This window comes from Pterocles gutturalis, unplaced genomic scaffold, assembly GCF_000699245.1.
Source record: "Pterocles gutturalis isolate BGI_N339 unplaced genomic scaffold, ASM69924v1 scaffold3495, whole genome shotgun sequence".
In the NCBI taxonomy this organism is placed as follows: Eukaryota; Metazoa; Chordata; class Aves; order Pterocliformes; family Pteroclidae; genus Pterocles; species Pterocles gutturalis.
In genome coordinates, this window is record NW_010143107.1 from 15,322 (window position 1) to 26,040 (window position 10,719).

At 41.3% G+C, this 10,719-nt stretch overlaps 1 protein-coding gene across 1 annotated transcript; it reads left to right on the forward strand.

Annotated features, from left to right (window-relative positions):
* Nucleotides 1–914: 914 nt before the first annotated feature.
* LOC104469868 (Na(+)/H(+) exchange regulatory cofactor NHE-RF3-like) lies at nt 915–10,124 on the forward strand. The gene is given in 9 exon segments (XM_010084588.1): nt 915–939; nt 4,856–5,067; nt 5,395–5,647; nt 6,596–6,732; nt 7,517–7,712; nt 7,973–8,169; nt 8,663–8,857; nt 9,673–9,999; nt 10,002–10,124. Coding segments are annotated over 8 exon segments (1,638 nt in total). The 5' UTR covers nt 915–939; nt 4,856–4,857.
* The last annotated feature ends 595 nt before the right edge of the window (nt 10,125–10,719 follow it).

The window sequence follows — 10,719 nt, forward strand, 5'->3', positions numbered from 1 at the left end:
GAAATTAGTTGCACTGTCTGACTTGATTCTTTCTGGGGTACCATGACACAGAACTTGACTTTCAAGGCTCAGGGTGGCATTTCAAGGAATGGCAGGCTTTACAGCATACACCTCCAGTCACCCAGTAGACACTTCCACCAAGTGGAAGTGCCAAACACATAGCATTTGCCTTCGCAGGTTCAGAGCATTGGTCCAGTACAGCCAACTTGCCAAGCTTCATCATACTGATATCCCAGCCACCTCTCTTCCTCTACTTCATGGAGACTTTACTCACTTGGGTCACTTGATTGCAGTGTATGTTTCACATATGTGATGGCCTCAACAATCAGGGCCACCCCTCAATCATGAGCCCATTTTTTCATTGTATCTCTCCCAGTTACTGTCCTGATCTTGAATTCTTCAAGCTTTTTCATCCTATTTTCTCCCCTTGTCCTTTAGAGAGGGGAGTGATAGCAGCTCAGTGCGCACCTGGCTTCTGGCCAAGGTTAATTCATCACAGTCCTTTCTCTGGCATCCAACATGGGGCACGTGGATTTTAACTGGTAACCTTTCAATCTGCAGTCAAATGCTGCTGGCTCAGGTCAATCCACCACAATCCAAACCTTCCCCCTTTAAGACACTGCTTATAGCTGGAACAAGGCTCTTCCTCAGAGCAAAGATCAGGCTTGCCTTGGATGACCTCCTTGACTTGAGTTTTTTGAGTATAACTATCAGCAGAATAAAATTCAAAGCTGCTGAGAAATGCATATGATAGCACTTCTGCAGGCAAGGACAAGGCAGTTTATCAAGGTGTTGAACATATTCAGTGAAACTTGGTTAAATAAATCATCTTTTAAATCAACCTTTGTCCAATCAAAGTCCAACCTTACTTATAGGTACAGCCACAGGAGGGAGAGCAAAAGAGAATTCCTGTGAAGGCTGCTCCACATGGACATACAGGTAAGAAATTCCTTTGCTAATCCCTCTTCCCTTAGAAAACCCCTTTTCACAATCCTAATAATTTTGCATGTAAAGCTTGAATGTATTAGAAGGAGTAGTATGCAGTGCACTGTGACTGTTCATCCATTTCTAAATATGAAGAAATAATCTTTCCCATGAAAGCATACTGTTTCTTCAGCTTTGTGTACCACTGGTTTTGCATGTTAGCTTCAGAAATTAGCACAAATTCCCAGTGTCTGTCAAGCAAAACTGCTTTGAGTTGTAGTTGCGATCAGTACAGTTTGATGTGTTCAAACAACATCCAAATAATAGGGCAGTCCACCCCTATACGGAGTTAGTCCCAGTGCAACTACACAGACACTCAAAAAAGCACAAGGTGCCTCACGAAGGGGAACAAGCAAATCCTGACCTGCAGGTTTCTTATCCCTGCACACTGAAATTCCCCATATTCCCCAGCTTCAGTGACATCTGTGTCAAACCCTTACCACACATCCATACTGTTCTATATGCTGCCCAACTAACCTCAACAATGCACTTTCAGCTTCAACAGCAGCCTGTAGCATGGGTAGCCACAGAGGTGGTTCTACAATAAGCTGCTATCACAGAAGGATTTGACTGCCAGCTACTTCTAAAAAAAAGGGAGAAGAAAAAAAGGCCAGTTCCCACATACATTAGTCACACAGGTGATAGAAGAAAAAAACATGGAGTTGGAAAGAAATCTTTACATGCAAACAGATGAATTTTCTTAGTATTTATTAAGCTGCGATTAATGGCTAATCTCTGCAATACAACTTTGGCCTTTTGACAGACTTCTGTCAGTAGAGAGAGGCAGGAAAAAAAATACTTTCCAGTAAAATACAGATCAAGCTTGCTGACCTGGACTTTCCAACTGTAAGAAGTTGTCTTCATTTGTCTTGTTCTTCTATCATAATGGATTTTGGCAGGAGTTCCTAAGACAACTATATTTGGAGTTGTTCCCTGGTCACAACTATTGCTTACTTTCAGTAGATGGTATTCCTGTTAATTATATGCATTGCCCAAACCAGAGTTTCATTGCATCATAAAAGCATAGAAGAGTTTAGGTTGGAAGGGACTTCTATAGGTCACCTGGTCCAATGCTCCATACAAAACAGGGACAGCTTAGATCGGATTGCTCAGGGCCCCATCCAGGTAAGTATCTCCAAGGAGTAAGAGTCCATAGCCTCTCTGTGCACCTGTTCTAGTATCTGACAGCCCCCAAGATGAAAAGCTGTCCTTATGGCTGTCTAATTGGACAGGCTACTCCTTGCTGTAGCCTGTGTCTGTTGCCTCTCATCCTACCACTGTTAACTTCCAAGAAGAGTCTGGCTCTGTGTTCTCTATACAATACGGTTACACAGTTGAAGACATCAATAAGATCTTCCCTTTACTTTCTCTTCCCAAGACTGAACAAACCCAGCTTTCTCACACTCCTTAAACATTATGTGCTCCAAAACCTAAATCACCTCTGTAGACTGGCTCCAATATGTCAATTACTTTGGAAGCTCAAAACTGGAGACAGTACTCACATGTGGTCTCACAAGTGCCAGAGAGGAACAATCCCTTCCATTGACCTGCTGGCTACATTCTGATACCACCCAGAATACAGTTGACCTTTTTCACCACAAAGGTACACCACTGACTCATGTTCAACATGAGCACTTGAGTGCTGTACAGCAACACTGCCTTCTGGCTAGCCAGCAGTCCACCTGTATTGTTTTGCATGGTCTAGATATATATTTTTTTCACCTTTCTTTGCTGAACTTCATGAGGTTCCTGTCAGCCCATTTCTCCAGCCTAATGTAAGTTCCTCTGAATAGCAACCCTAACCTTCAGCCTATTTACTGCTCCCCCTCAATTTGGTATCATCTGTCAGCTCATTGAGGACGTATTCTGTCTGTCTGTATCATAAATAAAGATGCTAAATGGTACCAGCCCCAGTACCAACTCTAAAGAATGCCCCTAAGAACCAGGCAACAGCTCTATTATATACCACTGATCAAACCTCTGCACCTGGTGGCCCAGCTGATTTTCTGTATCATCTAGTAGTCTGCTTATCCAGTACATATGTCATCAAGTTGACCACACGTACTGGACGAGAGACTGTATCAAACTCATTGCAAAAGTTAAGGTGAACAGCATCCAGTGCGCTCTGCCCATCACAGAGCCAGTCCACTCATCCTGTAAAGTTATCAGGTTCATCAGATATCGTAAAAATCAGTAAATCCATACTGTTTGATCCCAAACACTTTTCTGTCCCCTGCATATGTGCCTTGACACAGCTTCTAGGAGGATTTGCTCCAAAACCTCCATAGGACAAAGGTAACAGCCTAATAGCTATCTGGTAGCTATCCCCAGCATCAGGTATACTCTTTAACCAGCTGGCATCAAATTCTCTGAGGAGGTAACACAGCAGCACCCTGGAGACACTGACCTGAAATTCTGCTCCAGTTGTCACGAATTCATTGAGGAAATTATTTGAATCAAACTACTGCAGTTACTGCAGCAGCCTGGCATTTCTAAACAAAATTTAATTTATTTCCTTTCTCACACAATGTCAAATTTTTATATTGATTACATCTCATGTCATTGTTAAAGTCATCAGAGTTGGAGACAAAGTTTTAGTCAGGCAGCAAATTGAGGCTTTATGGTCATTTCAGAATTAATGAGAACTGCAAGACAAGCATACTGTCTGTCTCAACTCCTCTGTTTTGTTCAACACAAACCAGGCAATATTAAATTACCTGTCCTGCAAGTGACTACCTGACGGCACATTCACATTGTCAGTAGGTGTATGCCTGAATAGTCCATGCTTTTGTTAGAATACCTGTGTTCTTATCTTACCCAAGTCTCACACATAGTGATATACCAAAGTGAAATAGCTCTGTTAGCTCCCCCTCATAACAGAATCAGAGTGTTTAATTAGGATTCAGAGGCAGAGGAAAATATGGACAGCTCCAAGAACTTTGACTCTACCAGTAACTTCTAAAGGACACAGAAATAACACAGCTAGGAAAAAAAAAAAGCTTTGTAAATGGAGACATGGGTCTTCCTAGTTCCTTTATAGTCCTTGCTTTCCACCCTCCAATATAAACCCTGTACTCATTAACAATAAGACGCCAGTTACAATTGATTTTCCTGAAACTTAATTTTGTTTAGCTAAAATAACTATGAACAGGAAAACCTGGTTAGGACAACAAGGTCCTTCCTTGATCCCACCTGTGCATCCATCTGTACAGGTTGCCCAGAGAAGCTGTAAAGTCTCCATCCTTGGAGATATTCAAAAGGCTGAGAGCTGGGACTGTTCAGCCTGGAGAAGTGAAGGCTCAGGGAAAATTTCTGAGCATGGCATAGGTTGCTCAGAGAGATAACAGAGATTCTTTCATTGGAAACACTCGAAAGCTGTCTGGTCTTGGTCCTGGGAAACTGGCTCTACGCATCCCTGCTTGAGCTGGGAGGTTGTACCACATGACCTCCAGAGGTCCCTTCCAACCTTGGCCATTCTGCAATTCTGTGAAATCCCATTTTGTCACATAACTTTCCTATAGTGTTCCAGTACTTTTGTACTGACATTATTTTACCTCTGTAAGACTTAATTCTGGCATTAAATCCTCACCTCAATTTTCACTATGTTGTCACATGCAGAGAACTTTCTACCAGGTCTGCATCTTGCTTAACTTCGTTTGAGACAGGAAGACAAGAAAAGTGAGGAGGGAGAGGGAAAAGGGATTGATTTCTTCTCCCTAGCCTTGTTTCAACTTTGCACAGCTGGATTTCCTGGAAAACAAAAACCCAAGAATTCTGAAACAAACTGTCTCAATATGTATTTAGAGTGAATGTATCTACGTAAGCTTACTGTTTTTACTCACTCATATCTTTTTTCTATCCTGTCTGGTAGAGATGACTTCTGTTCTCCAACCCCGAGAATGTAAAGTGACCAAAAAGCCCCAAAAGAGCTACGGATTCTACCTGCGTATTGAGAAAGACACAGCAGGGCATCTCATCCGGAATGTGGAAAAGAACAGTCCAGCTGAAAAGGCTGGCTTGAAGGATGGAGACAGAGTCCTCAGGGTTAATGGTGTGTTTGTAGACAAGGAGGAACACACACAGGTACATCTCTATTTAGTCTGGGATCCACACCACTCCCCCATTACCTCGACCCACTACCACTATGTGAAGCTTTCTCTTACAGTTTTTATGGCATCTTCAGCTAGGAAATCCAAGAGCTGAGTCAACTGCTCCAAGTATCTCCTTGCATCTTTCATTACCCATCATGGGCATGAAATGCCTCTGAGGTGCCTCCATAGTGCAAGTAAAATGCCTCTGAGGTGCCTCCATCGAGACAAGTAAAACAGTAGACAGTGCACCCCTTCCTGGGGAAAGCTTTTAGGTCAATCACTGTAGCACCTGCTTGCCATTTCACCTTGTCCACTACAGGTGGTGGAGATTGTCAAAAATAGCGGGAATTCTGTTGTACTTCTTGTTCTGGATGATGCATCCTATCAAAAGGCAGAAAAGGAGGGAGTGAACTTGGAAGAGCTGAGTCAAAAGGTGTCAACAGGACAGCAGCAGGAGCAGCCGTCTTCACTGCCCACGGCCAATGGAGCAATCACTGCAGTTCCACAACCCCGCCTCTGCTACCTAGTGAAGGAGAAGAAAAGCTATGGCTTCTCTCTGAAAACTACAGAAGGTGAGAGCCTAGGAGGAAGAGATGGGGTGGGTGGGTGTGTATATATATATATATATGGCAGCAGGGACAGAGGCAACCACAGTTGAGAAGCAGCAAGATGAGTTCAGATCCATCTGTAGACCATTTCTGTATAGCACATGCAGTACACAGCAGTACAGTAAGGACCACATTTCTTATAGGGTGGAGGAAACATGGAAAAAAAAAAAAAAGAGATAGAAAGAATAAGCTATTTTCTGCTTATTACTTAAGCCCACCTAACCAAAACTAAATTTATAGTCTCTGCTCCACTACCAGATATACACTCACGATGCTACATTAAGTCCTGTTCCATTCCTCCAAATCACCTCAGGAATCAGCACACAAGGCTCTAGACAGCTTTAAAAAACACTTTTCCTGATTTGCAAGTTATTTCATTTAGAAAGCAAGGGATTTTGAACCTCTTCCACATATGCCTTTCTTCCAAGGCCAGTCAATAGAATAGGGAAGTCTTCTGTAAAGCATCACCTCTAAAGAGAGTATTTTGGAATGCAATATAACTGAAAGACCAAACATGGAAACCTTCCAAACACAGGAAATTATGAAATGTTTAAAACAATAAAAGCAGCTCCTCACATCAAACTGGGGAGGGGGGGGAGCCAGGGGACACAACACAGAAATCAAATCCCTTTCAGTTATCTTAATCAGCCCCTTTGGCACTCTTGGTAGAGAAATAAAAGACTGTTTGAGCTGCAGATAGTTAACAAATACCTTCCTCCCCCATTGAAGGGATTTTTCCAGGATGGAATGAGATAGAGGTGTGTCTATGTGGAAGGTTTGTGCTACCACTGTAGTTTGCACATAAGCAGAGACCAAGAGTCTCTAAGGATATCAGCGCTGAGTTTCCTTAACCACTGAATTCAGGCATATTTCAGTAACGTACTCTGTGTAATGAGTTTTCATTTATTTTAGGACAGAAGGGGTTGTTCATAGTAGAGCTTTCATCACAAGGAGCAGCTGCAAAGGCTGGTGTCCAAAATAATGATCGCCTGATTGAAATCAATGGAGAAAATGTGGAAAATGACACACATGAGGAAGTGGTGAAAAAGGTATTTGTTTGTATACTGATTCATCTTCTGTTCAGGCCCACTTTCATGGCAACCTATCAGGGTTACTGAGGAGGCAGGTCTGGCTGATCTGGATGCTTCACAGTAAATCTTGGAAGCCACTGTTCATGTATCATCAACACGGCAAAATACCCCTCTGCTTTGGCTCTGTTGTCAAGCAGCCTCTTGAACTGACTCTGAATGAATACTGCCATGAAGACAAGCCAAAGAATTTTAAATAACAGAAGTATACTGCTGCCAGGAACCCTATTAAATAAATCATGCTCTGTTCCTAGAAGTCCTGGAAATACTCCTAATGGTAAGAGGGCAAGTCATCAAATGCGGTTTTCAGGGCAGGAAGAGAGGAAACTCTCTGACGACACAGTTAGCATGGGACAGGGAAAATTCATAATTTTAGACAGTAGTTCCTTTCTCCTATTAAGAAGTCCAAAACTAATGAAAATTACTGTGCAAGTAATTTCACTTCCTAGCCTCAGCTGCAAAGAACATTGCTAATGAGGCTTCCAGCTTTCCACTACTGGCACTGGAGCTGAAGAGAGTTCAGAGAGCCATGAGACAGGCAGTATATACTCTGGTATCATCACAATTCAGTGCACACTAACTATGGAACTGTGCAACACCTATGTTTTGTTGAGCTGCTATAACATCAGCAACACTGGTTAAGATGAGTAGAGAGGGCATCCACCACTATCAGTACCCCAGTTACCAAAGTATCCCACATGTTGTTGAAAGGGTGACATCTGAGACTGTACATGTATTATCACAGGTAAAGAAGTATGAAAATCATGTTATGTTTCTACTTTCAAATGAAGAAACGGACCACTATTACACAAGCCAGGGAATGGTACTGAGCAAAGAGAGCGCCAGCCTAAAATTGCTTCCCCTGAAACCACGACTTATTGAGATTCAGAAAGGAAAAAGTGGCTATGGCTTTTATCTACGGATGGAACAAAATACTGGTGGTAAGAACCAAGTCAACACACGGACCACAACATCCGCTATACAATTTCTTCCTGTACAGGGTTTGCAGATCTCATTTGCTTTGGCTTCTTACTGGTCATCTAGAAATCCTCTACAGATGTGTTGCAGACAGGGCTACATCAGGGAAATGGTCTCAACCTGAAGTACAATTCTGAAAATTAGCCTTTGCCGTGCATTTTAGTGTCTTTAAACTTACTAAGCATATGCCTTCACATGAAACTTTTTTCCCTTCTGATCTTAGGTCATGTAATCAAGGATGTTGATTCTCAGAGCCCAGCAGCCAAGGCGGGTCTCAAAGTCAATGATATCGTAGTAGCTGTCAATGGTGAGAAAGTGGATGGTCTGGATCATGAAAGCGTAGTGGGAAAAATTAAGCAGTCTGAGGCAAAAACCACATTGTTGGTAGTGGATAAGGAGACTGATGCCATGTACAAACTGGTAAGAAAATGCAAACTACTGCTAAGAATTGATGATTTATCTTTATGAACAGACACATGCAGCAGTAAAACAGCCAGTCTGCTCTGAAAGACACTTCAATTTGCAGGGAATGTCTAAGATACACACATATTTCAGCAGCTCTCCTTGCACTTGTACTGTAAGTCACTAAGCACCCAAATTTTTGGCCTCTTACAGATTTTTATATGCACTATTGGAACAATTCTAAATTTAAACACACCACAAGAAAGGTTAGAAGTTTAAGACAGCAAATTCAGAGCTATGTGTCTGTGTAACGATTTATGAACAAAATAAGTAACAGAATTCCCTTCTCACATAGACCAACGCTGTAGTTTTCCACTCAACCAGAAATTAATAGCAAAGAGTTCTTCATAACAGCTCAAGTTTCAAACAAAACATGTTGAGCATGAAAGCCTAATACAGATTTCACAAGATAAGTTTTTATGTTAACAAACTTCCATTTGTCACTTTTCAGGCTCAGATTTCCCCCTGCTCATACTACTACAAAGCACAAGATCCAACTCCAGCTAAAATGGACGGAGGAGTGGAGTTGCACACTGAGCAGAAAGTGAACCACAAGCCAAGAATCTGCAAGATGGTGAAAGGGCCTAGTGGATTTGGCTTCAGTTTAAACATGATCAAGAACAAGCCTGGACTGTTCATCAATGAGGTACTAATGTAGAATGAGGAACAAGGAAAAGCTCAAGTAGTCTATCAGACAGCCTCTTCCCTTCCATCCTGCAAACTCATTCAAGAAAAGCCACAAGAGACAAGTCTCTTCTCCAGTGTTCTCAGATAAGAGCTGTAATTGTTAAAGTCAGACTGACATTATAGGACCAAGAATAAAAATAAGCACCAGAAAACATTCCTCATTCTGTTAGATGCCTAGAAGAAAGGGGAATCCAGCTTTTGCACCATTTTTGCTTTTATTCATCAGGCCAGCATGCTAAAATTAATATTTTAAATAGTTTTTTTTTGACTGTAGAACATCCTAAATGTAAGAGAGACACCTTCGCCCCGCTCTACCCCCCTCCTCGAAATTTCACAGCTGGCAAAAGTCAAACCTTTACTGTCTCAAATTATGTCTGTGCCTTTAGCTTTCTTGAGACGAGGGGTTCCACTCATTACTAAGGAATCTGTGAAATATAGTAAAGTTAACTTTAAAGTCACTGGACAGGGATCTGCAAATAATAATAAGAAAATTTATTTTCTACCTGTCTTCATGATTCTACCATGCCACATTTCTACAATGAAAGTCTATCAAAAAAAAGATGCATCTTAAATCTCAAACTGAGATTCCATGTTTATCCTGTCTAGGCCGATTACATCTCTCAGTTCATTTCTGCCCCACAAATCCCCTCTTCCCCATGCTTATTTTGCTGTCTTGCACAGAAAGCAGTAAGACAATAGTTTAACTAACCATTAGTTGTTAATGCATCTTGCCAAGTTTTATGCTAGTATCACAGTTTGAACTTGCCTTTACAGGTACAAAGCCATGGGCCAGCTGACACAGCAGGTGTAAAAAATAACGACTATTTGGTGGAAGTGAATGGGGTGCATGTGATCAATGAATCCTACAAGAAAGTGGTGTCAAGAATCCAAAATAGTGGTGACAGACTAACGCTACTGGTGTGCAGCAAAGATGCTTACAAATACTTCCAAGGCCAGAACATTCCCATCACAGCCTCTATGGCAGATCCAGTCCAGGACACTTCTGAACCTGTTGCTTATACAGAAAACTGTCCATCAGAGCCAGAGAGAAACTCACCTGAACCAAGAGAAAGGGTAAGTAATACTGCATTAAGTAGATGTTGAGGGATCATCTAGGGGATAGGAACTTTTTTTCAGCTAGTATGTATTCCTGAGCTAAGATTTTTACCTGGAGCCTGGATTTTTACAGGTCAGTCTATGTTATTAAAAGGGAAGCTGTGGTCTGATTATAATAACTCTTCCTTTCCCCACACATAATATAGGTGAGTTTCTTTAATGCAAAATTAAATCACAGAAAGGATGCACATACAAGAGATTTTATGGAACAAGATAATCCAAATGTGGTAATCCTTATTGAAGATGGGAAACAGGCAATAAAATCCTGAAAGTGCACAGGAAAAAGTGCTTAAATACACCAAAAAGCATAAACTGCTTTTGGGGAAATCAAGTGAAATATTTCAAAACAGAGCATTTTGTAGAAGGTAAAGCAACTTATAGGTTATGATTATATTTTCTAGGAAATTTGCTGATTTGAAGTTATTTTACTCACTTTATGTCCTCAGAAAGAATCTGAAGCATGACAGAAGTCAGAAAAACAGGAATTTCTTCTTGAAACAGTCATTTTGAATCCTCTTTGTAGTCAGCCTTAGATATTTAAATGTTTCTTTTCTGATCATGCAAAAGCGACAGACAAGGAAGAATAAGATCAATACTGTCTCATATTCATTTTTCATTAGCCTTGTCTGCAAACGTCCAGCTGCAAGTTATTTCAAAAGTTTCTTCAGAACCAAGCTGCATTTTGCAGACCTGAAGTTAGCAGCA